The 27,998-nt window shown below is 57.4% G+C and overlaps 1 protein-coding gene and 1 long non-coding RNA gene across 2 annotated transcripts; one reads left to right on the top strand and one right to left on the bottom strand.

Moving 5' to 3' along the window:
• The first annotated feature begins 253 nt into the window (after positions 1-253).
• DOC2B (double C2 domain beta) lies at positions 254-23,633 on the top strand. The gene is made up of 9 exons (XM_060080692.1): positions 254-626; positions 8,273-8,352; positions 11,541-11,615; positions 14,020-14,129; positions 14,272-14,398; positions 17,019-17,176; positions 21,944-22,025; positions 22,810-22,906; positions 23,497-23,633. Exons 1-9 carry the CDS (start codon positions 254-256, stop codon positions 23,631-23,633), a joined length of 1,239 nt encoding a protein of 412 aa, XP_059936675.1.
• LOC132478016 (uncharacterized) lies at positions 20,561-26,585 on the bottom strand. Its single transcript, XR_009530357.1, has 5 exons — positions 26,422-26,585; positions 25,502-25,776; positions 24,706-24,779; positions 24,344-24,443; positions 20,561-21,947 (listed from the first exon to the last, which is right to left on the bottom strand). It is a non-coding gene; the product is annotated as an uncharacterized LOC132478016 (long non-coding RNA).
• Between the last annotated feature and the right edge of the window lie 1,413 nt (positions 26,586-27,998).

The raw sequence follows: 27,998 nt of genomic DNA, 5'->3' as shown, positions 1-27,998 counted from the left end.
CGCCGCCCGCACTCTCGCACTGCTCGGCGGCTGCCGGTGACGCGGGCTGGGCCCGCCCCCTGCCTGCCGGCCCTTGGCACTCACTCGCGCCGGCCGCCGCCGAGCAGGCAGCAGCCGCGTCAGGGCCGTCCGGGGGCGCCGCCGGCGATGCCCGCAGCCCCCGCCGCTCCCAGCCGAGCCTGCTGAAACGCCCCCGGGCCGGGGCCGCGCCGAGTCTGGCCGGGCCGCGCCCGGGCGGGGCCGCTCTGCCTGCATGACCCTCCGGCGGCGCGGGGAGAAGGCGACCATCAGCATCCAGGAGCATATGGCCATCGACGTGTGCCCCGGCCCCATCCGGCCCATCAAGCAGATCTCCGACTACTTCCCCCGCTTCCCGCGGGGCCTGCCGCCGGACGCCGGGCCCCGCGTCGCTGCACCCCCGGACGCCCCCGCGCGCCCGGCCGCGGCCAGCGCGGGCCGCCGCAGCCCCTCCGACGGCGCCCGCGACGACGACGAGGATGTCGACCAGCTGTTTGGAGCCTACGGCGCCAGCCCCGGCCCCGGCCCCGGCCGCAGCACGGCGCGACCGCCTGCCAAGCTGCCCGAGGACGAGCCGGACGCCGACGGCTACGAGTCCGACGACTGCAGTAAGTTTCCCACCCGCCGGCTTCTCGCCCCCGCCCCTGCGCGGCTGCTCGCGCTCCCGACCTCGCCCGCCCTCGGATCCCCCGCGATCTCGGTTCCCCCGGCACACCCCTCGCTGTGTCGCTACCCCCGGCCGCGATGTGCGCTCTCCGCGCGCCCGGCACACACAGCCCCGACACAGCCCCCGAGAAGATCGGAGAGGTGGGAAGTTTGGGGGCCCCCCGGGGGTGTCCCATTTCCGGGGCCCAGCTCCCCGGAGCCCGCGCCGCGCCCCCTCTCGGCCCGCCCGCTGGGAGCCCCGGCGCGGGCGGCGGCTTTTGTTCCCAGGCAGGGCGGATCTGCGCCCCGGGGAGACACCAGTTGCTGCCGACCGCGCGGTCGCTCCCCTCTCCTGAGCCCGCGGCGGACCGGCCCCTCGGCCGAGGGTCAGGCTGGGCGAGAGGCAGAGGGCGCCCGGGGTCCGGGCCGGGCGGCCTCCCTGGTGGGGCCGGCGGCCGCAGAGCGCGGCGGCTTGGCTGGCGTGGGGGCCGAGGGCCAGGGGACCGCGGGGCCGCTTGTCCTTTGGAGAAACCTTGGTGGTTCCTCCTCCCGCGTCCGTTGGTCCCGCCGCTGCTCTCGACCGGGCCGCCGACCTTCGCCCACCTGTTACACCCGCTTCCCCGGCCGGGAAGGGTCCCCCACCCCAGCCCGCGCCTCCTCCTCCGGGGCTGAGCCCCGAGCCCCAGGGAGTAGGCAAGCACCAGGGCTCCCGGGGCCTCCGGGGCCGAGGCCCGGCCGGCTGGCGCTCCTGGCGCCTTTCTGGGCTCTGAGGGTGCCCGCGCAGGGACTGGAGGGGAAACCGAGAACGAAGAGGTCGCCGGGCGGTGCGGGAGGGGTTTACGCGGGACTGGGGTGGGGATGGGGCAGCGCTGCTCGTCAGGCCCCCAGCCCAGCTGTAGCCCCAGCCGCGTCACTCTCAGGTGGAAAACCCTAGTCAGACGCCGGCATTGCCTGGGAGGCGGACCTTTCCCGGGGCAGGGGTCGCTCGCCGACTTCCCCCAGGCTCCCCGGGTCCCATCCCCCGCGCAGCGCAGCGAGGGTGGCTGCGTCTGGCTTGAATGCCCACATGGGCCTCAGGTTGGGGGTCTAGAGTTTCCCCCAGAATAAAATGTGCCTCTGGAAGCTGACAGTGGGGGTGACCACTGCGGGAAGAGGTGGGGCCCGACCTCTCATCACCCTACCTAGGGAGGCCCAGGAGGTGCAAGTGGGAGGAGGCCTGTCAGACCGTGGGTCGCTCGGAGCCGGGCCTGTGCTGGGAAGCTGCCTGCTCTGCACTTTCTCGGGCCTGGACCACAGCCTTCTGGCCAAAGTCTGGCATAATGAGGCCCTGCCCTCTGGGCATGGGGATGGGGAGCAGTCCTCTCCGTCCACTTTCCTGCCGGCCTGGGGAAACTGGGTCGGGAGAGTCTATTGCCCTCCGGGCTGTGACCTTAATCTTCACCACCCCCCCCAGCTCCTGGCACCCTGGGCAAGGTGCACCCCCTCACTTGCTGTGCCTTTGGGCAGGCCCTAACGGAGACTCAGGTCACCCCTTTGCATGTCCTGAATCTTCAGCCAGCTCCAGAAGAAGGGGTGAGGAACTTGTTCCCATTTCCAGCATCTTTCCCGCTATGCCAAGGGAGCAAGCGAGAAGGGCAGGGCTTCTGCCTGAGCTTCAGGCCCTCCTGGTGCCACCCAGGGCCCTCTGATGACATACGGCTAAGAGCTGAGAAATCTGGTTGTTTCTTTTGGCTGTCCCTGAACCCACAGGCAAGGAGGGGACCCGAAAGCGCCCCATCTTCAGTCCATCCACTCAGCAGTCTTCACAGAACACTCTCCTAGCAGCAGAGAGGGAACAGGGCTGGGGCCCCGGACCCAGAGAGCTCCTTGTCCTGCCAGGGGACAGACGCACTTGAGGTCAGCGGTACAAGGTCTGACACAGCCTTGTCAGCCTGAACCATGGGCTGGCCACACCCATGTCACCAGGGCACTCTGCTGAAAAGAGCCAAGGAGGACGGTGTGTGGCTGAGCCAGGGCCAGCTTGGCCCCCTCATTCCCTTCAAGGGGCAGCCACCCTGGGCTTAGACCCCCTCAGTGGCCGAACAAACATCCCACCATGGGAGCACAGAAATCTTGGCTCCTGCCCATGGGGGGACCAGGTTCTGGGGTAGAACTGCTCTCTGCCCAATACTCCAGGCTTTACCCCCGTCTCAGCTCTGACAACCAGATCCCCACAATAAGCCTAAATGATTCAAGCCAGATGGTTCATTACAGCTTTAGCCAGGGTTATGCTATTTGCTGCCCTAATTATTGGATTATGTCTGTTCTAACAAAAAGAAATTAGGACGGTTGCTCTGTTGTCCAAGGCCAAGAGTGAAGTGCTGTTTATTTATTCGGCCTTTTGTTCCTTCTCTTTAAAGCCCATCCTTTATTAATTCACCTCAAGGCATAAGCACAAAATTGACAGGTTCCAAATTGATCTAATAGAGGAGCGCTGATGGGGAGAAGATGCAGAAATGTTATAGTTAGAAGTGTCCCCCCAGTGCCCTTCCCCTCCCAGTGGTCCACAGTGCAGCCTGGCTAAGCTGGACTCTGCTGCTTGCTGCCCTCCTGATGGGTCCTATGTCCCACCCTCCGCATGTGCTGCTCCCCTGCCTGAGATGCCCTCCCACCCAATCTCCACCTGTGGAAACAGTCCATTCTTCAAAGCTGTAATGACTAGGATATTTGGGGGTTATAGGTAACAGAAAAAAATTCAGAGTGCCTTAAACAGTGAGGAGTGTCGAGGTCATGTGGCACTGGGGTAGATTCATGCAGCTGCTCATCAGCAGCGTCAGTGGTGATGGTTCTATCTTTCCACATGGCCATGCCCTTTTCCTCTTAGGCTGACCTCCCTCATGGTTCAAGGTGGCTGCTGCAGGTCCAGACATCACATGTAATAGTAAGATCCTAAATTTGATAAGGATCAGTTTCCTCTCCCATGTCTCAGTTTAAAAGTGAGGAAGCCTCTCCCAGAAGTCCCCAGGAGATCTGTCCTTCTGTCTCGTTGGCCAGAATTACATCTCTTGCCCATGCTTACACCTGCCCCTGCATGATTCACCCTGGGCTAGGTCAGGACTGATCCCCACAGAGGCCTGGAGCAAGGATGGAGGGGAAGAATCGCTGTTAGGCCTGCCCAGAAGTCCCTCAGCTCGAATAATTTCCCTCTGCCCACTGGCTGTGATTCCCTTTCCTTGGAGCCAAGTCATATTCTACCCGGACCGTATTTCTATGCATTTAACCTTATAAGACCAACTAGGTGTCGGGCACTCTGCTGAGTGTGGAGGTTCCAGAATGCCTGAGACATGATCTCTGCCGTCAGGGAGTTCATGGAAACCATGACACACAAGCAGCCCAGCAGTGAGGACAGGGAGTCAGGAACCCAAATGGGAAGCACTGGCTTGCACAGAGTTCCCCCACAGAGAGGGTGCTCTGAGGCTGGGAGGAGGGAGGACGCAGCCTGGCTTAGTGGAAGGAGGAAGAGTCCAGTGGCTGGAGCAAGGGGCAAAGGCCTCTGATGATGAGGCCGAAGCGGCCATATCACAGTGGGCCTTGAATGCTACACCAAGGAGGTTGAACCGAGTCCAGATGGCAGTGGAAAATTTTTGAACAATGTAAAGCAGGGGAATTAATAGGTTTATAAAAGTCCTAACCCTCTGCCTCTGAGCTCCCGAGAAGCAGGGCTATATGATGTGTGGCTCATTCCTCTTTGTACCCCCTGCAGCGCCTGGTCAGTGCCTCAGTTTCCCCAACTATGAAATGCTTTCGACGCAGGCTTGATCATTTTCTGTGGTTCTTGCCATGGTTTTGTTGTTGTTGTTGTTGTTTTTAAACTATTCCAGAGGCTGACATTTTTCTTAAAAAAACAAAACAAAACCAGGGCTGGTTTCCTGCTCCCAAGGGTGTACAGGTGAGGAAAGTCCAGGTGCAAACCAAGGTCAAAATGATGCTGTCAGTCTCCATCAGCAGAGCAGAGGGATGTGCTGCCTTAGAGGAACTGACAGGGGCTGGAGCTTGATTTTCTCTGAATTAGCCCCATTAAAGCTCTATAATTATCAACAAGCTGGTGACAACTCTCAAAGGCCCATTAGTGACCAAGCCTCATTATTTATCCAAGGCTGTTAACTTCAGCCAGGAGGTGTGATCTGAGTGGCTGGAGGACAGGACCCTGTGGCTCACACAGACAAGCACCTTCACCTGCCCTCAGGGCCCGCCTGGCCTGCACAAGCCCGGGGGGTTTTCAACTCAGAGGCTCCTCCAGGGCGGTGGCTGAGCCCTTCCCACTCCCCACACCCCAAGAGCAATTCTGTTATTCTCTCTCTTTTGTTTCTCCGTTGCACCCTCTCAAGAGTTCAGCTAAACAAAGCAGCAGAAAAAAATTTTTGGAAGCCACTAAGCTTTAAGGCAGGAGCTATCAGGATGGAAGTGAAGAGGCTTGGATTCTGCTTCCAGCTCTGCTGTGCCACCCTGACCAAATCACCTCCCCTCTCTGAGCCTCATTTCTCCAAATAGGAAATAAAGACTTTGGGCGATGAGCCCTCTCAGAGAGCTCCACCACCGGCAAGTCTCTAAAAATGGTGACTGAGCTTCTATTTATAAACTATTATTTCTTATAAAACTTGCATTGGAGTTCAAAGAAATTCATCAACCCCATCCTGGGGCAGCACTGGGCTTGCTGTTCCTTCCTGGGAAGCGAATACCCGTGTTGGTTTCACTGAGCAGCATTGGGCCTTCCTTAAACACGGATGTCTGTAGAGCCAGTGGAAGGGACGCCTCTCCCCGCCTGGAGCTGAATTTCCCAGTGGGGACTCTGTCTGCTGGCTTGTCCTTCTCTGGAATTGGGAACCGGGCAGAGATCGTGGACTGTGTTGTTTTAATAGATGAGCATCACACCACATCTCTGCTCCCATGCGAAGCTGGAGAATGAGTTGGTTTGGATGGACTGGCCGTGTGGATTGAACATCTGCTCTTTGCTGGTGTCAGAGGTGTGGCCAAGGCATGGTCCCTGCCCTCAGGAGGCTAATGTCTGGGGGGCACAAGCCACAGGTTAGGTCTGAAGGGGACAGCAGACTGATTTACTGTCGCGCAAAGCCAAGAGCTTTAGAGACTATTATTACAAAAGCCTGGGCCTGGAGAAGCTTGGGCCCATGGCTGTTAGTTGTTACAGACGTGGTGATAGATCACTCTCTTACAGCACCTCACCTGCTTACCCGCACAGAGGGGAGCTAAGATACAGGCAGCAAAAGGCCAGATACACCTGGACTAAAGCACGCATGCTCTGCTCAGGGAAAAGGACTTTAGGCTCCACTCAAGGCCTATTGACTTTTTTTTTTTTTTTTGGCTGCGTTGGGTCTTCGTTGCTGCACGCGGGCTTTCCTCTAGTTGCGGTGAGCGGGGGCTACTCTTCGTTGCGGTGCACGGGTTTCTCATTTCGGTAGCCTCTCGTTGCAGAGCACGGGCTCTAGGCGTGTGGGCTTCAGTGGTTGTGGTGTGCAGGCTCCGTAGTTGTGGCGCACGGGCTTAGCTGCTCCGCGGCATGTGGTATCTTCCCGGACCAGGGATTGAACCCGTGTCCCCTGCATTGGCAGGCGGATTCTTAACCACTGCACCACCAGGGAAGTCCCATGGCCTATTGACTTTTAGTTTAGAAACAATTTTAACAAGTATTCTCACCTGGTTTCATAGAAGAAACAAGTAACTAGTGAATAGGAGAGAGAGCTGTTTGTGCTTCCAGGGGCAAGTACTCTAACAGGATTTTCAAACTGATGGCAAAGGAGGAGGCGGAAAAAATGAAGAAAACCTCAAAAAAGAGTGGCCACCTGGGATCCCTCGGTGGAGGAATCATCTCACCTGCCCTTCTGGGTCTGGGCTGGGACCCTGACACACAGAACAGTAACCGTAGTCATAGCAATGACTCAGGTTATTCCGAAAAGTGTGATTTGTGTATTCTGCTCACGAAGGCTGGGAGGGGAGTGATCCAATTCGGAATGAGTTCATTCCAGAAAGTGTCTCAGAGGGGCAAGTACAGTTATCTAGAAGAATCACCTAAATGGATCTGCTCTTTCTATAATTGTCTACTGAGTACTTTCTGTACCCCAGGCATGGTGTTAAAGCACAATGCCATGAGGTGGATGCTGTTGTGTCTCCATTTTGCAGATGAGGAAACTGAGGCACACTGAGGCTAGATACACTGTCTAAGGTCACACAGCAAGGAAGTGCAGAGCCAGGATATGAACCCAGGGTCAGACGTCAGAGGGCAGGTCTCGCACCCTACGGGTGCCCCCGCGAGACAATGACAGAGACACTGAGCTGTGTGCCTGACCCTGTGTTAGAAGCTGGGGTGCAAGACAAGTAGTGGCTGGGCTCGGCCAGCAGGCTGTGGTTTGCTCTAGACCCACACTGGGCATCCCTGGCCTCCCCCAGAGCATCACTCCAACCACTCCGCCCCCCACCCTCTGGGTTGGCCTGTGGTTGGAATGCCCCTTCCCCCAGCCCCAAGGTGCACTGGCCAAGCCCTACTCGTCTTGCATGGCTCAGGTGAAGCGTCACTTCCTCCAGGAAGCCTTTCCTGATGGCCCCAGTTCACATCCAGGCCAGGCGTCCCCCCTGAGCCCTCCATCAGTCCTGGCCCACTAGGCTTTGTCCTGACCAACCCTTTTCATCTGTTCCTCCTATTAAGCTGTGCTTTCCTCGGGGCAGGAACCCTGTCTTATTGATACCTTCGTTCCCGGAGTCTGGCATATTGTAAACACTTGGTAAAGAATGAATGAATGAATGAATGAATGAATGAATGAGATGCCAGTTGACCAGCCCAGCAGCCTGCAAGGAGGATCTGGGCTTCTGAAGACATGCTGTGAATGTGTACCTCGCAGGGGAGAGATTTGCCCCTGAGGTCTGCTCCGACCCACAATCCCAGCCTTCAGGCCGGGAACCATGTCGGTGAGAAAAGCCACAGCTGCCGCGTGTTATCACGCCCGAGGGTGGCAGCACCCTCTTCCCCGCCCTCGGGAATCACTCACTGTATTTCAGAGGCTGAGGGTAGCAGCATGCGGGCCTAGCTCGCTCCTCACACCCTGCCCAGGGCTCCCGAGGGACCAGGGAGACGAGGGAGCCGCAACCCCAAGTGCTGCTGGCGGGTGGTGAGTGGGCCAGCCAGTCGGCCGGGCCGGGGCCTGCAGTGCTGCAGAGCCTGACCCCTCTGCCTTCTCGCACACCCCGGGACCGTTAAGAGGCAGGGGGAGCTGGGGTCTAGAGCCCTGGCCGGTGGCTGCAGCAGGAGGACAGGAACCCCTTTAGCTGAGCGCGCAGCACACGTGGCCCCACCCTGGACCAGCCACGGGCCGCGAGGCACGGCGCAGGCGTCAGGGGCCCGCTGCCCGGCTTTGACTCTCAGTTCACCGCTCGCGGTGTCTGGAGGTGACGGGCCTAACCCCCGAGCCTCCTCCCCAGGGTTGGGGGGGTCGGTATGCAGCAGGTGCTCTGCTGGTGGCAGTCAGCGCGGTCACCGTGGCACCCCGTCCGGCCGCGCAGGGGTGGCTGACGCTTCTCCGCCATGTGGGCCCGGCGTGACCTGAGCCCTCCCTGTCTGCAGCCGCCCTGGGCACGCTGGACTTCAGCCTGCTCTACGACCAGGAGAACAACGCTCTCCACTGCACCATCAGCAAGGCCAAGGTAGGCCCCACCTGTGCGCAGACGGCGGGGAGGGAGTTCTGGCTTCAGTCATCTCAGCTGCTCCTGAGGCGAAGCTGCCTCCCCTACGGCGAGGCTTTCAGGGGAAAGAGTAGAACAGAGAAGCCGGAGAGAACGGGGGTGGGGGGCAGCTTTCAGGAGACAGAGGCCCCAGAGCTGGGGAGCTGTCGAAGGAGGGAAGGCCGGGCGGGGAGGTGACAGGCCTGTCCTGCAGGCCAAGAGGAAGGGTTGGACTTGGGTGCCTCCGGACTCCCCGAGGAGGCTCCGGACGCTGACGCCACACCAGGCGGGGGATTAGTCTCTGGTCGCACCGGCCTGAGCTTGCTCTCTGGGTGGAGGCGTGGGCGTCTGTAAACCCCACGCTGGTCCTGGCACCCGTCAGCTCTGTTCTCAGCCACGCTGTTCCCTTCGTCCCCACACCGCGACGCTCCCCCTGGGAGGAAGGTGCCCAAGTTGATGCTCTCCCGCAAGGTAAGGGCAGCCGTGCGGCCTGGTAGACCTCCCGGTAGAGCAGTGGAAGGGCCTGGGCCCGGCTCAGAGCGAGGAGCTTCCGGCATCGCTGCCCGCGCCCAGCCCCGCACCACCAGCACCGCAACCCGCGAGCTCCTCCGCCCCTCCTCCCGCCCTGCCCGTGGCTCTGCTCCCCCAGAGGGGCAGGCTGCCTGGTTCGGCCCCGGCTGTGCCCCACCCGGCCTGGGCCGCCGTGGCAGGGGTGAGCAGTGTCCCTGTTGGGCCAGCACCACCCCCGCCCCTGCCTTCTCCTCTGGGAGCTGCTCGGGCTGTGACACAGGGCACGCCCTGCCTTCCTCCCTGCCCTCCTCGAAAGGGCTCCAGACCTGCCCTAGGTACAGAGCTGGGAATCTGATAACCCCCGGCTGTGCTGAGGTGGAGGGCAGGGTGCACGGCCCCGGCAGACCTCTTTCCCTCTCCCTCCACCCAGCTGTGTAGAGGTTGTCCAGGCCTGGGGACTGGGAATGGGCACTGGCTGCCAGGCTGCTCGGGCCAGAGCCGTCCCTTCTCCCCACCCAGACTCCAGGCCCCTCCTGTGCTATGTGCCCCGCCTTCCCTACCCAGGCTCTAGAGGGGCTATGTGGGTGTACTGGGTGTGTGTGTGTATGTGTGTGCACACGCGTGTGTCCACTTGGGTTTGTATCACTCAATGCATTGGAGATGGGGGATGGGAGGACCCCGAGCCATGGTCGCTCCCACAGTCTCCAGTTCATCCTCTGCTTAGATCCAGTTCTGCAGGGGAGGGGGCGGTGCAGGCATCGGAGGAGCTGGGGCTGGGCTGGGGTGTGGGGTGTGGGGAGGAGCCCCAGGGGGTAGGAAGGCTGAGGCCGACAGGCATCCTCTGGGAGGATGCCAGATGCCCCAGCACTGGACCCTCCCTCTAGGTGAGCACAGCTGCCTCAGTTTGCTCATCTGTAAAATAGGGTTAATCATCCCCACGTATGTGGTGGTTGTGAGCATTAAATGAGTGAGTGCTCAGTACCTAATCCTGTCCTGCAGGACAGGGCCTGGCGGCAGACACCCCCCACCCCGCACCACACGCACGCACGCACATACGGGCACTCATATCCACAGCAGAACTGGAAAGTTCCACTTTTGTGCGAAAGGATGAGAGGTGGGATGAGAGGCCTGTGTTGGGAAGGTCTGCCTCTCTGCCACGGTGCACGCAGGGCCACCCGGCCAAGCCTCCTCCTGGAGCCGGCCCCACGGAGCAGGGCAGAGCTGGAGCCCAGGTAGCTCCCGGCACAGCTCAGATGCCTCCACCCTCAGCCGCTTCTCCGGCATCTTCCAAGGGGCCCGGCATTTAGGGGAAGGGGGAAGCAAATGCCCCACCAGCAGGCCCCGTGTCAGCATTGCTTCCTCAGCTCCCCCAACAACCCTGAGATGTGGGGGCTATTAACCCATTTTACAGATGATAAAGCTGAGGCTCAGGAGGCAGATGAAGTCATCCACTTACCCAGCTGATAAGTGCAGGAGCTGAGACCTGAACCCCGGCCAGCCTGGCTCTAAAACCCGTGGGCCCCTTCCCAGTAGCAGAGCAGTGCTGGTTGGAGGTTGGAAGACCCCACCTCAGATCTCAGCCCCTACCTGGGAGCTCCTCCGAAACAAGGTGGGGAGGGGGAAGAAGAGCCTCAGCTCCCCTGGGAAGTGGGGGAGGTGGGCTGGTCATGAGCAGCCAACTTGTAGCTCATCTTTTTTTTTTTTTTTTTTCTTTTTGCGGTATGCGGGCCTCTCACTGTTGTGGCCCCTCCCGTTGCGGAGCACAGGCTCCGGATGCGCAGGCCCAGCGGCCATGGCTCACGGGCCCAGCCGCTCCGCGGCATATGGGATCCTCCCAGACCGGGGCACGAACCCGTATCCCCTGCATCGGCAGGCGGACTCTCAACCACTGCACCACCAGGGAGGCCCTGTAGCTCATCTTTGAATGAGGTTGTGAGGTTGCCATCTCTACCCCACACGTGCCCCAGCAGCCTTCCTCCATCCCCGTGTGCCGTCCCGGGAGCGTGAGGTCAGCTAGGCCCCTGTCTGTTTATGGTTCCGTGAGTTCCTTGGCTGTGCACACTTGACTGGTGGTTGAGTGAGTGAGGGGTGCCACCTTGTGGAGGGACCCTCCATGGCCGGCCAGCCTGTGTGGCCTCTGGGGACACAGACTGGCAGGGGGCTGTGGCAAAGCCAGAGAGAACTTGAGCCTGGTCTCCAGGACACAGAACGTTTTCCCGTGGCTGCAGAGGGAAGCGTGTGGATGAGCAGACAGAGGGTCACAAGGGCCTAGGGTCTGTGAGGGAAGTCGCAGTGCATGGGGAGCAGGGAGAAGGGGGATCGGGAGGAAGGAAAGGCCTGACCACAGCAGGAGAACGAGAGCCTCATTCAGAGAAAGTGAGTCACCTGGCCTCCAAGATAAGGAAAACAGAAAGAGGCTGATCTGACCAAGGCACCCCGTGTCGCCTGCCCAGGGCCAGACGTTTGGGGCGGGGGGTTGGGGGGAGATCACCCCCCATTCTGGGCGTGTGGGGCAGGATTGCTTCTGTGAAGAGGGTCGTGAATGGACCCAGCCAGGAGGCCCAGGGGGCAGGGATGCCTGCTGACCCAGGTGCCTGGAGGCCTTGGCAGCTGTGTCCCCAAGCCCCCAGTTACACCCTTTGCCATTCTCCTCTGCTCAGGGCCTGAAGCCAATGGACCACAATGGGCTGGCAGACCCCTATGTCAAGCTGCACCTGCTGCCAGGAGCCAGTAAGGTAAGGGGCCTGCCTGTCGTAACTGGGGCCCAGGCTGGGCTTGGGGCACCCAGGGAGGCCCACAGCTCCCACACCCACTCAGAGCCCAAGCAAGGTGAGGGGTTCACTCCACCTCCACCCAGAGCACCCAGTCACCCCCACACCCTCTAGGCCTCCCAGGGACCTTGAGTCACCACCACCTGCCTACTGAGTTGGGGAAACTCCCTGGGAGACTTTCTAGGCTAGCGTTTTATAAGAAACACTCTCAGCTGGACGTTAATACTGTGTGTAAACAAAGGGTTCTGTGGCCAGATAACACTGGGAAACATTGTTAAACAGGTTTCTTTACTGCAGGACTTACCAGAGCCTTTAATGTGTTGATGGGCTGCTCTGTGATGCCCCACAAGGGGGATGGAGTAGTCAGCAACTGCCCAAATTATTTGACTACAGAACCCTTGTTCCTGTACCAGATGACCTGACAAGCAGACCAGCCCAACAGGTGCATCTATGAAAGGAGAGGGAAAAAAATTTTTTTTAATTCTCTATGAAAAGCATCAAGGTGGCCTTCAGCACTAGAAGATCAGAACTTGATGAGACTTCCTTTCATACGTCTTACAGTTCAGTGTAGTTTTATTTGTAATGTCATGGGAGGGAAGATCACATCTTTTCAGAATTGGGTCCTTCCCTAGCCCACAGATATCTCAAGGGGTGAGTAGGGCAGACCCCATGCTAGGGGGGACTCAACTGGAGTCCAGCAGCTTTGTTTCCAAGTAGAGACCTGGGCGGAGGCAGAGGGACAGGGGACACAGGACACAGGAGCGTGAGCAGCAGAGCCCAGTGGCTGGTGTTCTTGTCCTGGCCTCCTTCTTAGAAGCCAAAGTTGGGGAGTTCCTTCCTGGCCCTCGAGTGACCTGATAGGAAGAATCAGCAGTGGGGGCAACCCCCTGAGCAGAGGGCCTCCCCCACCACTGCTCAGGACAATTGCAGACCAACTGGGGGGTCCCACCCCCAGGTGGCCACCCCGGGCTGAGGAGCCACAGGCTGCTGGGGCCTGAGTTAACTTTGGGGCCCGGGCTCCCCCTGGTCCAGGGGCGCCATCCCAGAAGGGAAGGCAGGGCTGCAGGAGAAAGGGCAGTGGACCTCCCACTACACCTGGAGGAGCAGGCTCCCCACTCCAGGCCTCTCTGTCCTCATGCTGCAGGGGGGACCCCCAGGGCTGTGAAGGCCATGCGACCAGTGGAAGGGGCCCAACTCGGGGGCTCAGTGACCATGCGTCTCTAGACTCCTGGGACCTCAAGTCGGCAGTACCTGGCTGCTGAATCCTAGGGACCCCCTATAGGATAGATTCCTTTGTAGGGCAGTTTCATAGAGCACCTTATAGAGAAGGTCGTAAAAACCAGGCTGAGAGAGATGTGGTGTTACGCCCCGGAGCCTGACCCTCAGAAAGGGTCAGTAACCCACTGGGCTCGACAGAGCTTATGTAAGTGGTGGAGCTGGGATTTGAACCCAGGGCTGTCTGACCTCAAAGCCTGGGCCGGTTTGTGGCGGACATCAAAGGGAATCGGCTACGGAAGTCAGGGTCTGAAGGGGGCAAGGCAGGTAAGGAGTCTGAGAACCAAGCTCTCTGGAAGCACTGAGGAAGGAGGGGAGGCAGCCCCCAGGTGTCCTCCAGGAGAGGTGCCTTCCCGGCAGGGGCCAGCCTGAGCGAAGGCGAGGAGGCTGAGGGAGAGAATCTAGGTCCAAGCCAGGCTTCCCAGCTGCCCAGACCACGCCTCCTGCAGACACCCTCCCCCCGCCACACACCTGGGCACGCACCTGGGAGGCAGGATTCTCCTGTTGTAGTTTCCTAGGGCTGCGCTAACAAATGACCACCAACTGGCTGGGTTACGACACCACAAATCTCATATACCTTCCGGTTCTGCAGGGTGCGAGTCCGACATAGGTCCCACTGTGCTACAATCACGTGTCAGCAGGGCTGCGTTCCATTCTGGAGGCTCGAGGGGAGAAGCTATTTCCCATTCCTTTCCAGCGTCTAGAGGCACCCCCTTTGCTTGGCTCGTGGCCCCTTCCTCCATCTTCAAAGCTGGTGTCGCCTCTCTGACTTTCTCCCCTTGTCATGCTCCTTTGGACTCTTCTCTCGCCTCCCTCTTCTACTTTTAAGGGCCCTGTGATGACGTGGGACATGGCCCACCCACATCATCCAGATAAACCCCCTGTATTGGAAGTGCAGCATCTTAACCGCTGGATCGCCAGGGAAGTCCCCAGTCGGCCTATGTTAAAGTCAGCTGATTAACAACAGCGTTAATCCCCCTTTGCCAGGGAAGAGCGCTTATGTACGGGATCTGGGGGATTGGGATGTGTTTGGGGCCATTACATTGCCCGTCACCCTCTTTGACACTCAGAGGATCGTTTTTGCTCTCTCCAGGCAAATAAGCTCAGAACGAAAACTCTCCGAAACACTCTGAACCCCACGTGGAACGAGACCCTCACTTACTACGGGATCACAGACGAAGACATGATCCGAAAGACCCTGCGGTGGGTGAGACCCCGGCCTGCCGGCTCCCGCACCCCACCCAGCCTTGTCCACAGGGCAGGCCCTCCCCACACCCCCCCGGCCCACCACCTGCAAATCCGCACTGACTTTGGAAGCAAATTGAGAGGCCCCTTTGCCCTCCAGGATCTCCGTGTGTGACGAGGACAAATTCCGCCACAACGAGCTCATCGGGGAGACGCGGGTGCCCCTCAAGAAGCTGAAGCCCAACCACACCAAGACGTTCAGCATCTGCCTGGAGAAGCAGCTGCCGGTGAGTGGGCCACAACCTCCAGTCATGGGCTCTGCAGCCGTCTAGGGCCCACCCTGCCATGAGCGCAGGGCCAGGAGCATTTATTGAGCACCTATTATGTGCCTGGCACAAGTGCAGGTGCTGGGGAGACAGATAAATCTCCCTGCCCTCATGAAGTTTGGGTGGGAGACAGACCAAAAATGAAATAAACGACCCAAACAGATAGTCTGTTCAGCAGGGATCAGGGCCGAGAAAGAAAGCATGAGAGGGGTCAGTGGGTTAGACGGGTGCTCTGGCAGGGCTCACTCGGCGAGCAGGGAATATTCCAGGCAGAGGGAACAGCAGGTGCAAAGCCCTGTATGGAAAAGCGCCCAGCCTGTGGGAGGCACAGGCAAGAGGTCAAATGAGAGGGGCAGAGCGAGCGAGGGGAGGGGGTCCTGGGAGCTGAGAGCAGAGGTTGGGGGTTGGGGAGGCTGGGAGGACTCTGGCCTTATCCCTGAGTGAGATGGGCCACAGGAGGGTGCTAGGCAGGGGCCAAGGCATCTGAGGACATTTTAACAGGCTCCTCAGAGTGGGAGGGAGTGGAAGGCCAGGGTGGGTAGACCAGCAGGGTGGAGGGAGGAGCAGGCCTCAGGCCTAGGCGGGGCAGCAGTGGAGGCAGGAGGAGGGCTGAAGATCAGCATCCTCACGCCTGGGGCCCGAGCACCTGGGAGGATGAAGGGTCATTAACTGGGATGCGGAGGACCATGGGAGGAGCAGCTGGGGGTGCTCGGAGCGCAGCTGGAACACGTTAGGCGTGAGGTGCCTGTGAGATACCCAGAGGAGACAAAATCATTCTTTCCTAGAAATTGCAATTGTTTGAAAACGTCAAAACCAATTTTGCCCCCTGGTCGTCGGCAGCAGCTGAGCCCTCCCAGAGTCTCTGAGCAATTTTCCCCTCCCCCTTCCCCTCCCCGTTCCTTCCCCTCCCCAGGCCTCCCTTCACCCAGTTCAGAAGGGCCGGGAGGGGTTGGCCAAGAGGTCCAAGGCCCGGGACCCTAAGAAACCTATGCCTTCAGGGACTGCATGGTGTTCAGGGCACGGTCCCCTCCCCAGGACGATACCCTACCAGAGGTCTGGGCAATGGGAAAGCTCAAGAGGACAGAGTCCAGCGGCTGTCCCCTGAGTGCCTGTACCCCTCCTCCACAGGGCCCTGAGACACATGCTTAGCGCAGCCTGGCCTGGAACAAGTGACCTGAGGTCAGACCTCCCTCCCAGAAACCCAGCTCTGTCTTTTTGCATAAGTTGAGCAAATTGTATTCCATTATCACATTCTCTCCCACTCATAGATATTAGTGTGATGGAGATAACCTTTTTAATTTTATTATTAGTTACTAACCATAGGTGACCCAGTTTCTCCAAATGATATATGTCACTTATAAAAGGCAACACCAACTCCTGCTGGAGTTGTGTTTCTGAGTTTTGATCCCTGACGTAAACAAACACCTGTGTGGTGTGTGAATCGTGTGTGAGCGTGGAATGTATGTGTGAGCACCTGTTTCATGCACGGGGAGGTGCGTGAAAGCATGCATGCTAGTGCACCAGGTGTGATCAGGGGCTTGCTTAGCCTTGCTTGAATTTGCTAGGATCTCATTGGTCCAGTTCAGGGACCCACAATGACAAGGGTGCAGTTCAGGATAATCAATCAGCAGTAAAGTTTAATTTTGATGATACCTTTTAGATTTTGCTTAGCCTTGTAAACCCTATTCGTTCTCCGTAAATACTGAACGATGCCCAGTTCAATGGTCTTCATGTGAAACAATTCAAAGTATACCCTACCCTAAAAAAACGGCTGAAAATATCCTGGCTCATTTATACTGTTTAATTTTCACACATCACAACTGCCACAAGAGCCATGGTTTAGTGGGGCTATCACATACACAAAGCCCCAGGCCCGAGTGGCAGGTAGTTAAATCTCACCCGCCTCCTCTGAGCCACGGGTACAGGCTGCCTGAGCGCTGTGTTGAGAAGATACTGAGGCTGCATTTGAGCTCAGGGTGAATGCAGTCATCAGCTAGCCATGTCTGCTCTGGGTGTGGGAGTTGGGGAAGGTAGTCCTTCCTTCACCTAACAGGAGCTCCATCTCCAGAGAGGTGCAAGCATGGCCCCTGCCCATGAGGGGCCACGTAAGCTGCCGTTTTAGTGCCAGGCAGCGAACAGTCAAGAGCAGAGGGACCGAGTGCAAGGGGAGCCTGGCAGAGAAACCTAGGAGGGGCCTTTGGGGGTCATAGGGCTCAGGCTGGGTGGACAGAGGGTAAAGGAAAGGGGTTCCAGGTGAGTAGCAGCTGGAAGGTAGAAACAGGTGGTCTCAGGAGGGTGAGGAATGGTCTCAGTGGACTGGCTGGGGTGGGGAGGCCACACAGTGAGGCCTAGAGTTGAGGTCTGATCCGAGGCAGGCGCTAGACAGGGCAGGCCTAGGCCACACCCCACCTGCCTCCTAGCTCCCCCTGGGGCTGGGAATGTGCCTAAGAAGCACCTTCCAGGGAGCTAGGGCCAGGGTGACCCCTCACCACCCACCGGGCTCCGTTTGGCCTGGGCCCGTGGCTGCAGGAGAGGTGGGAGCAGGCAAGGACAGCTGAGTGACCGCCCACCTGCCCCACAGGTGGACAAGACAGAAGACAAGTCCCTGGAGGAGCGGGGCCGCATCCTCATCTCCCTCAAGTACAGTTCGCAGAAGCAGGGCCTGCTGGTCGGCATTGTGCGCTGCGCACACCTGGCTGCCATGGACGCCAACGGCTACTCGGATCCCTACGTGAAAACGTGAGTGTGCGGCCCAGGCCAGCCGCCTCCTTCCTCACTTTCTCACCTCCAGGGACTGGGAGGTCTATGCATCGAGATCAGTAGTCCGTGTGGCAAGTAGTTGTGTGAAGCACCAGGGGTGCTGTGCCCACGAGGTCATACTCTTCTATGCTCCTTGGGCAACTCTGTGGGTTGAATCTGGCCAAACCTATTTCTCAGATGAGGAAACTGACGTCCATAGCAGTTGAGTGGCAGCCCAGTCACGCAGATAGAGAGCAGTTATCTCCTGATGTTTGGTTCAGGTCTCTCTGTGGTCATGGGGCCCAGGAAAGGCTGTGTGCAGGTTGGAGGACAGGAGGCCAGGAGATCCAGTGAAGGGACTCCATCAGGGCTTAGGGCTGGGCACATGTGGGCAGTGCTCTCTGGTACCACAGACACAGATAGGGGTCCACCAAGCCCTGCCAGGTGGGGCTTCTGGTAGCACTGGGGAGAGACTTAACTCGGGGCCCCAGAGCCGTGAACCTGGGTCAGGACAGGCTGTGATCCTAGCTCAGGCAGGAGCTGGTGAGGGATAAATCCCGTTTGGAGAGGGATAAAGCCTGTGTTTTGGTGACCACCATCTGTGCTTTGGTGCGCTCCACAAACAAAAGATGGATGTAGTGAGGTTGTCTTGAAGGGTAGGACTTGGGGAGGAATTTGGCTCAGCAGAAAGGAGGTGTTTCTGCTCAGGGAAAGGGACAGAGGGTTTAAGATAGTTAAGAAGCAGGGATGGGGCCTCCCTGGTGGCGCAAGTGGTTGAGAGTCCGCCTGCCGATGCAGGGGATACGGGTTCGTGCCCTGGTCTGGGAGGATCCCATATGCCGCGGAGCGGCTGGGCCCGTGAGCCATGGCCGCTGAGCCTGCGCGTCCGGAGCCTGCGCGTCCGGAGCCTGTGCTCCGCAACGGGGGAGGCCACAACAGTGAGAGGCCCGCATACCGCAAAAAAAAAAAAAAAAAAAAAAAAAGAAGCAGGGATGGCTCTGGCCTCAGGGGACAGTAAGGAGGCCCAGGTGACAGAGGCCACCACAAGGACTACTGGTTTTCTGCTCAAAAAACAATGTTGGGCCCCAACTTCAACCCTTAGCAAGACAGTGATTTCCAGTGGATCAGAGACCACTGGGAACGGAAATGCTGTAATAGCTCAGAAGACAATTAGACTCTTAAAAACAGTGGAGGGAAGTGATACTCGGTAACCTAGAAAGATGCATATGCCCTGTGGCCGCATCATTTCCCTTCCAGGTCTGTGTCCTAGAGACCCAGGCCCTGGCGTAAAGCTGCTTTTGCAGCATTGCTTGTGATAGCGATAAGATGGAAGTAGCCTCGTGTTCATCAGCAGATTAATAAAATGTGGCATCTGTGTACAGTGGAGTACTATGCGGTTGAAGTGAATAAATGAGGACCAGGTGAATGAACGTGGCCAGAGCTATGCTGAGCCCAAAGCAAACTGTAGTGGGGGGCACCAGTGTGATCCTGTAGTGATTGTCTCTGGGGAGGGAGGACAGTGCCTCCCCCTCTAACTGTGATGCTAGAGGGTTTTTTTCTAATTTTTATTTTATTTATTTTTGGCTGCATTGGGTCTTCGTTGCTGTGCGCTGGGCTTTCTCTAGTTGCGGCGAGCGGAAGCTACTCTTTGTTGCGGTGCACAGGCTTCTCACTGCGGTGGCTTCTCTTGTTGCGGAGCACGGGCTCTAGGTGTGCAGGCTCAGTAGTTGTGGCGCGCAGGCTTAGTTGCTCTGCGGCATGTGGGATCTTCCTAGACCAGGGTTCGAAGCCGTGTCCCCTGCATTGGCAGGCAGATTCTTAACCACTGTGCCACAAGGGAAGGCTGGTGTGAAATTTCTAAATTGGGCTCAGTTCCCACCTGCCAAGTTGATAGGAATTCCAGGGTCTCATGCTGGGTTATCCAGAAAATAGGGTCTCACCTGGTACAACAGAGGGTCCAGCCACCTCCCACAGCCAGGGAGAGGTAGCCCTGGCAGGGCCTGTCCACCGTGCCTGGGGCTTCCCCTGCCACAGGTGCGGTAGTTGCTGGGCCCACCCTCCAGCCATGGGCCTTTCAGACAGACAGCTCTGTGGGTGTCCCGCTGTATCAGAGGGAGGCCCCAGCAGCTTAGAAACCCCTACATCTGATTGAAATTCCCTGGGTGAGTTGCACGGGCTACTGCTCAGAGCTCCCTATCTCTGAAAGGCCCCTTCATGGACCATGGGCCTTCTCTTTGCTATAAGTAGGGGAAATAAAGGCACAGGTAAGATTCCGAGCAGAGCATCTGGGGCCCCGAGAAGAGAGCTACATGGAAGTGCCAGGTGGGGGATGCTGAGGGGCAAAGCTAGATGGGCCAAGGTCTTTTGTCGGCACCCTTATCATCTTTATAAACTTCACCCCAGATGACAGCTACCTCAGTTTCCCCAGGCTGGAAGCTGACCCCAAGTCCAGTTCTTCAGGGTCTCATGATGGTTAACAATCATCACTAACACATACCGAGTAATTGCTGGGTGCCAGGGCTGTGCCAGGCCTCTTTGAAGCCCCCCAGCAGCCCTGTGCAGTACTTGTTACCATCTCCATCTCACACCCAGGGGCACTGAGAAAGCGCAAAGCAACTTGCTGTGCTGCCCTAGGCAACCCCTTCCTTCTCCAGCCCTCTGCTGTCTTCTAGGGGCCTCAGGTGAGCAGCAGTCGCTGCGCAGAAGGGACCAGCGGTGGCACTGGTAGGGAGGCTCCATGAGCCCTGGTGGCCAAGGCAGGAGGAAGTGCTGATTGCTAGGGAGGGTGAGCAGCCATGGGCGGGCCCCTGGAGCATGGCCAGGGTGCACTTCTCGCCCACACAGGCCACACTCCCTCGGGAAGCTCCCCTGCAGTGGTGAGGTGAGGCGAGAAGGGACTCCAGGCAGGGAGACAGCATAGACAAAGGCCTGGGGGCAGGACAGGGGATGACCCCTAGCTGGGGCCTCGTGAGGATCACTAGATGGACACTGGCTGTGCAGCGCTGAGGGAGCCTGGGACAGCGTCCCTTCAGGGCCTTCCGGAGGCAGGGCTGGGAAACACTCCCACTGTGCAGGACCGCCCCCATGCCTCCTCCTCGCCCCCAAAGTAAAACAGGCAAAGACGAGTCAAGAAGTGCATGGAAGCTTGTAAGGAATGCAGAAATTCACCATCTCTGGGTGAGGGTTTAAGGGAACCCCCCCAACCTGTTTAAATAGTCATCTTTATTGAGGTATAATTTATATCCAGTAGGTTTCTCCCCCCCTTTTTTTTTTTTTTGCTGTATGTGGGCCTCTCACTGTTGTGGCCTCTCCCATTGTGGAGCACAGGCTCCGGACGCGCAGGCCCAGCGGCCATGGCTCAACAGGCCCAGCCGCTTCGCGGCACGTGGGATCCTCCCGGGCCGGGGCACGAACCCGTGTCCCCTGCCTCAGCAGGCGGACTCTCAACCACTGCGCCACCAGGGAAGCCCGGTTTCTCCCCTTTTGAAGTGTGACTGACTGACGTATACAAGCTTGTCACCACCACCATGGTTAAGACCCAGACACCATCACCCGAGAAGGGTCCCCTGGCCCCAGTCAACCATTGATTTGTTTTCTGTTGCGACAGTTTTGCCTTTTCCAGACTGACTTACAAAGGCAACTCCTATATAACCTAACGCTCTGGGGAGCCAGCTGCGTGATGCCTGAGCCCGGAGCTCGGTCTGTAGGTCTGCATTGCCAAGTAGTCGTCCGTCAGGTCGTCCCAATTTCTGATGGCTGTATAAAGCTGCTAAAGAACAGGTTTTTGTGCAGACCTGTGTATTCATTTCTCTCTCCACCCCCAACTTCTGTTAATACATATTTTCTAGTGTTTCTATAATGAACCAGTATTTCTTATGTAATAACAATCACAACTTTTTAAAAAAGTGCACAGAAAAGCAATAATGAGGTGCCACTTTCTATGTTCACTGATCCCACCCAGTGCCAGGCATCAAGTTGGGTACCAGGAAGCTGGTGGTGGGTGAGACAGATGTGGTCCTGCCAGCAGGAGCAGGGCAATTGTCACTAGTGTCCATGCAGGGACAGGGTAAGAAGCTTCGCGAAGGAGAGGGCCTGGCTTCTGAGCACCATCCCTGTGCTGAGCAGCTGTGTGACCTTGGGTGAGTCCCTCCACCTTTCTGAGCCCCAGATGAAGACTGCTGTTGTGCATCGAAGTCTACGGAGCTGATTGATGCCCGTGGAGGGAGCTGGCCTGCTTCCCTCTTTCCCTTCAGGAAGCACTGCTGTCACTGCCCAGAAGACCTTTTTTCCTTCCTCAAAGCTCCAGTGAGGTAGTGGCAATGGCTGTACAGCCCAGCTACTATGCCACAAACTGCTGCGTTATACACTTGAGAAAGATGAATTTTATAGTGTGTGAATTCTATCTCCATAATCTGCTATTACAAAAAGAAGAGCTCTAGCAAGGGACCAACTTTGCTAAAAATGTTTTTCTGGTGGGAAATGTGAGCTGTGAAAATTAGACTTCCAGAAATAAAATCCTCTTTCCTAGGGGATGGAGGGGCTCTGTGACGTCAGGAACGGGCTGTGAACAGAGGTCCAGGTGATGAAGGACCCACTTGCTTCTCCCACTGCACTGACCGCTCACCTTTGTCACAGAGTAGTGCTGGGGACATCCGATGGTTAGGATGAACGGGAGGCCTGGGAATCTCTCTCTTCCAAGCCCTGCTGGCTCCATGTGTACTCAGAGTGTCTTCTCACCCTCTGCCTATTGATTGGTTATAATTCCAGATACCTGAAGCCAGATGTGGACAAGAAATCCAAACATAAGACAGCGGTAAAGAAGAAAACCCTAAACCCAGAGTTCAACGAGGTACGAGAGGCTGGTGAAGCCCTGAGCCACTCACTCTCCCTCAGGACAGGGGACCCCGGAAGGACTGGGTTTTTCAAGGGTCACTGTGGGAGCTGGAGGTTGGGGAGGGACTGACAGGAGAGCCCCCAGCCGTGGGGTAGGAGGACTGGTGGGAGAAGTGAGGCCAGGCTGAACCAGGCCAAGGTGGTGCAGACAGAAGTGAGGAGAGGCCTGGAAAACTCTTCGGAGGATTGAATTGATGGGATGTAGCCATGTTGGATGTGGAGGGGGTGGTGTGAGGATGTGAGTGGCCCCAGGAAGGTGGGCGCAGATAAGATACCCAGGTCCTCAGCCCAGGGGGTGGGTGCAGCTGGAGAGGAGCTCCGAGGAACGAGATGAGGGAGGGGAGCCTCTGACAGAGCCTGAGTGACTCGGGTGCAGGCAGAGAAGGCCGAGGAGGTGCTGCCAGGGAGCGAGGGGGACACCAGATGTTGAAGGATCCTGGAAGCTGGTGGGAGAGAGGGTTCCACAAAGAAGGGAGTGGTCAGCAGAATCAGACCCAAGAGAGGTCAAGCACGCCAAGGCCGCCAAGTGTGCATTGACTTGCAATAAGGAGACTCTTGAGGATCCTGAGAAAAGCAGCTTCAGTGATAAAGGGGCAGGTGGGTCAGAGGGAAGGGGACCCCGAGGATCTGGAAGTGGGTGAGATGGGTGAGAATCCATTATCATCCACTGCTGTGCACTGGCCACCGGCCGACTTTACAGGCCGTGTCACTGGTCCTGACACTCCCCTTCTGGCCACCAGGAATTCTGTTATGAGATTAAGCACGGGGACCTGGCCAAGAAGACCCTGGAGATCACCGTTTGGGATTATGACATTGGAAAATCCAACGATTTCATCGGTGAGAGGACACGATGGGAATGTTCTTTAGCAACATGCCCAGCCTGGGTTCAGCAAAGGGCAGGGGCCCTGAATCAGGCCACAGTCCCGCCTTCCTGGCCTGTGGGGAAAGTTGGGGCCATAGACATGATCCAGCCTGACCCCATCTGACAGAGAAAGAGGCCCAGAGAGGGAAAGAGGCCTGGCCGAGTCACACAGCAGTCTGTGGTGGAGCAGGGGTAAGAGGTGATGGTCAGCCCCTCAGGCTGGACTCTGAGCCACTGTGGCCCCAAATTTCTGATGGGCTTGGTGGCTGTGCACAGTGGAGCCGCCCTGGCACCAACACAAGCCACTGTGCTGCTCCGCAGGTACTGCTCTGGTCCTGGGTAAAGGAAGAGCAGGATCCCTGGGCCCTGACTGGGGGAGTGGGGGGTGGGGGCTCCAAGAGTGTGATAGTCAGACCACGGTCCACCCTCAGAGCGGGTGGGCAGGGAAGAGAGTCTGGCCTTGGAGCACAAAGTCTGGGAGGGGTGCCAGGGGGTACTGGTTCCAGAGAGACCCTGAGAGTCAGAGGTCACCGTGTCCCGGCTGCCTCTTGGCTCCCCTCTGCAGGCGGCGTGGTTCTGGGCATCAATGCCAAGGGCGAGCGCCTGAAGCACTGGTTTGATTGCCTGAAGAACAAGGACAAGCGGATCGAGCGCTGGCACACGCTCACCAACGAGCTCCCGGGGGCCGTGCTCAGCGACTGACCCACCCCACCTGCCCACTGCACCCACCCCTGCCCGGCCCAGCACAGGCCTGGCCCTGGGCTTCCTCAGCTGCCACTAAGGGCCTCGCCCCCAAGTTTGGGGAGATCCAGGACGCCTGCTTGGACACAGAGCCACTGCAGTCCCCGTTTAGAGGCCATGGAAGGCCCAGCCCCTCCGAGGGACAGCGGGGGCAGAGAGCTGGGCCTGCTTTCGGCCCCCTGGGGCCTGAGAGGGCCAGACGTGGAAGAAGAGGACCCTGGCCTCCGCACCCACCTGTAGGAAGTAGATGGGGCGGTCCAGAAGACAAGGACCCTACTAGAGGTCAGCAGTGAGTCGCAGGGGACCCCAGGCTGAGAGAGCGGGGGTGCCATCAGGGAGAGGGGCAGTAAGAGAAGGAGAGTTTGGGCAGGGGCAAGACAGGACTCTGAAGAAAGTTCATTCCCAAAAGGAGGTTCTGACTACATCTGTTCATCTCTGGCATGACTGGGTGGGTGGAAAAAAGTTGACCTGAGAGCCAGGAGTCTGGTAAAGATCCTGGAGCTCCCAGTGCACGTGGGCACAGGCCAAGCGCTTCACTCAATGATTCCACAGGCCCCTGGGGATGAATGAGACCCAGGGCCTGCCCTCAGGGAGGTCCCCATCTAGTCAGGGAGCTGGAAACAAACCATTACAATGGGGTTGTGAGGAATGCCAAGGCCAGCCTGACCCACCTGCATGTTCTGTGGATTCTGCTGACTCGGCTGGGAGAGCAGGGAGGGCTTCCTGGAGGAAGTGATGCTTTAGCAAGGTCTTGAAGGGTGAGTGGAGTTTCTAGGCAGACAAAGGGGGAAGAGCAGTGTAAGCAGTGGGAACCATATATAAGGCCTGGAGGGGAAAGGTGATTTGGGCCAGGGGCACTGTCTGGGACCCAGGGTCTCTCTGGGAGAGGGAGCAGGGTTTGTTAGGGGCAACAGCACTGAGTCCTGCTCCCACCCCTAGCTGCCAGGCCAACTGGGCTTGTAGACATAGGGGAAGTGGCTTAAACTGATGTTGGTGCACGGTCAAGTTCAGTTCTCAGACCCAGCTCTCCTACCTTTGATCTTTCTCCTCCTGAGGAAGCTGGAGGATGGATCCTGCCTCTCGCTCCAAGCTTAAGCATCAGGTCAGCTGCAGTCAAGAAGAGAAAGAGTCTGTTTTTCTCTGCATGAAAAGAAGCAAAAAGTCCTCCTTGTCCTTACCCTCCTCTCCCCTTCCCCCACTCCCCCCCCCAGGGCCCTTCTGGGTTCAGGGTTGGGAAGTGGGGAGCCCCAGGTGGCTGCCCCTGCATCCTAGCCCTACTGAGATCCCTTTCAGGAGTACTCAGCAGCAGTCCAGGGCCTCGTTTCTGGGAAGGGCTGGTTCTGTCTTCCAGAAGCTAAGAGAGAGCCCCTTGCACCCTGGGTGAAGGTCTCCAGGAGGGGGATGAGGGCATCAGAATCTTGGGCTCAGGCTTTAAGCCCCGAACTTTTCCTGCCGACTAAGGGGCCTTCAGGAACGCTGGATGAACAAAATGCAGAACCCAGGAATTTGTGTTCAACCCATCACTGCACTGATGGGAAACAAAGCCCAGAGAGGGAAAGTGATCTACCTGAGGCCTTCCAGCCCTACCACAGCTGGGGCAGACCAGGTTCCATGGCCCCTGCCCCACCACCTCCAGCCCAGAGCTCTGGACACCACACCCACACCAACGCTTGTACAGGGCTCACAGGGGCATTGGGGCTAGACCTTATGCTGCAGACACAAAGCACATTACCATCTGAGGCCTGGGGTGATCATGTGAATCCCACCAAGTGCCCATCAGCCTTTTTCCATTTTGCAGGGGAAACAGGACTCCAGCCCCCATACAGTACCTGGCAAACTTTGCTGGTCAGGGAGTCCTGGTTTTCCCTAAGGAGGCTTTGTGTGTGGTAAGGGTTTTACAACCACTGTTGTCTTGATGAATCTTCACAGCCCTGTGAGATGGGTTTAATTGCCATCGCCATTTGACAGATGAGGAAGGAGATTCAGAGAGGCTGAGTCTATTTATGAGGAACCTTGTGCCTGGGTGAACTCTGGGTTATCGTCTTAGCTTTGCCTTTTGGGCGGGGGGCAGGTTTCTCATTCAGAGAGGAGCTTCACGAATTCCCTGTGAACACACGGAAATGCTGAATGGCCAGGTTAGAAGTACACCTAGAGCCTCACCTAGTACAACTTCCTTGTTAGACACATAGCAAGCAGAAGAGGCCTACACAGGACCCAGTTGGGATAAGAACCCAGGACACCTGGCACCTAGTCCAAGGCCTTCTACTGCCCTAGACTGTGCAAGAGCAGATTTGGTCCTTAAACATGGTCCCAGCTGACCACAGGGACAGTCAGGCTGGGAGGTGGGGCTCCTGGACAGCTAGCCCGAGTGGAGGATGGGGCACCTGGGTAGAAGACCTCCCAGGGAGAACCTTCACTAGGACCCTGGCACTGTTCTGGACCCCTTACAGGTTGTATCTGTTTGTTAGAGAAAAAGGCGCTTTGAGAAGCTGCAGTGTGAGCTCTCCCTTTGACCCCAAGCTGGCATCTTTCCTCTGGTCCCTCAGACCCACAAAGATGGTGAATTTGACACCAAACAAAAACAAAACAAAAAAAAGTCATTCCAAAGTCAGATGTCAATAACCAGGGGGCCACCAGGTGTGGCATCCACCGCCATCCCCACCCCCCTGCCTAGTCTCAGCACCCACCGCCACCAATAGCTAATCCCCCACGGGCCCGTCTTCCAACCCTGAAGCGGTAACCTCCTGACCTCTAGTGGCGAGAGCGAGGAACTGCATCTCCTGGCCCGAGCATGTCCTCCCTTTGTTCCTTCTCCAACCGAGAGAACCTCCCGATGCATGGATTCTGGCTGTCTTCGACGCAGACTCGTGCACTGCTTACCACCGTTTTGCTATCATGTGACGGCTGCAGATACAGTCCTGAAACTGCAGCCCCACACACAATTTTTGTACTTTCGTCTGACCTACCCAAAGATGTCCTTTTTAAGTCTTATTTGTTAATATTTATAATAACATATAATCCAAAGTAAATGGAAACGTTCATTGTGATCATATGGGCTTGGAAGACTCATCTTAATAGATTTGAATGGGTGAACAGGAAAGAACGAGAGCCCGGCAACCAGGGCTTATTCTGCACATTGTCTCATTTACTCTTCACCAAGAATCCATTTGAGGTAGGTGCCCATGTTACAGATGGGTAAAATGTTTGTGCAATCACAGCTGGTTAGTGACAGACCAGGATTCAACTTATGCCTCCCAAGACATTTTATGCCATGTTATCATCTACACATCCAACCAACAGCTGTGGAGTGTTAACTCCAAGGCCAGCCACTGGTCTAGGCACCTGGGGCAGATTAATCAGCAAGACAGTTTATTAAACAGTAAACATAACATGTTAAAAGATGACAAGGGAAAAAAAGGCATAAAGGAATCCTGTGGGCAGGGGAGGCTGGGCTTAAATAGGGAGATGTGGTGGGCCTCCAGAGAAGGTGACTTTTGAGCTTAGACTTGGAGGAGGTGAAGGGGGCAGTTCTGGGGAGACTTGAAGAAAAGTGCTCCAAGTGGAGGGAACAGCCAGTGCCCCTAGAGGTGGGGGCAGGCTTGGTGTGACAGGAACTGCAAGGAAAGCGATGTGGGTGGAGCAGGTTGGGGCAAGGAGAGAAGGGTAGATGAGAGCATAGGGAACGGGGGACTGGATCAAGGACGACATTATAAAGTCTGTGGCTTTCACTCTGTGTGAGATGGGAGCAACCCCGGCTTACCTGTGAACAACCTGTGGTCTGCGGTGATCAGGCCCAGTTTGGAGGTCCCTCTGGTGGTGGTGGTGTGCCTGTGGGTCCAGGGTTTGAGGTCAGTATCCAGAGCAGCGGTGGCTGGGTGCTAACAAGAACCAGCTGTAGCATGATTTTGGTCAGTGTTCTGGCCAACCTCCCTTAGCAACTGCCTCTGTGCTGGCCTAATTTTCCAGGCCTCCCGCCCATTCTCTGAAGTACCCAATATCCTTCCAGTGCATTCCTTTTCTGCTTACGTTAACTAGAGTCGGATCCTGTTATTTTCAGCAGAGAAACCTGCCTGGTGATCTGGTGCAGTCTGATCATCTAGGTCTCGAGCGTCACCTCTTTGTAAGGCCTGTCTTGACAACCTCAGTCACTTTCTCCCGCATCAGCCTGCTTTCTTTTCTTCACGGCACTTACCACCAAAATCACCTGTGTATTTGCTCATTCCTTTCTCCCCTCACTAACCTTCATGAGAGTAAGGGCCACACCTGTCTTGTTTACCACAGTAGCCCCAGACCAGGACTGAGCATAAGGCAGGCCTCGAGTAAGTA

Source organism: Mesoplodon densirostris, chromosome 18, assembly GCF_025265405.1.
Source record: "Mesoplodon densirostris isolate mMesDen1 chromosome 18, mMesDen1 primary haplotype, whole genome shotgun sequence".
Taxonomy (NCBI): domain Eukaryota; kingdom Metazoa; phylum Chordata; class Mammalia; order Artiodactyla; family Ziphiidae; genus Mesoplodon; species Mesoplodon densirostris.
The sequence above is the reverse complement of the archived record's forward strand: the minus strand, read 5'-3'. Positions and strand labels throughout refer to the sequence as shown.

Bases quoted from the DNA above. Each gene is read 5' to 3' on its own strand.
- DOC2B (XM_060080692.1), top strand. From the start codon at position 254: ATGACCCTCCGGCGGCGCGGGGAGAAGGCGACCATCAGCATCCAGGAG. The intron at 627-8,272 runs GTAAGTTTCCCA...CCCTGTCTGCAG, and splicing joins CTACGAGTCCGACGACTGCA to CCGCCCTGGGCACGCTGGAC. The intron at 22,907-23,496 runs GTGAGAGGACAC...TCCCCTCTGCAG, and splicing joins AAAATCCAACGATTTCATCG to GCGGCGTGGTTCTGGGCATC.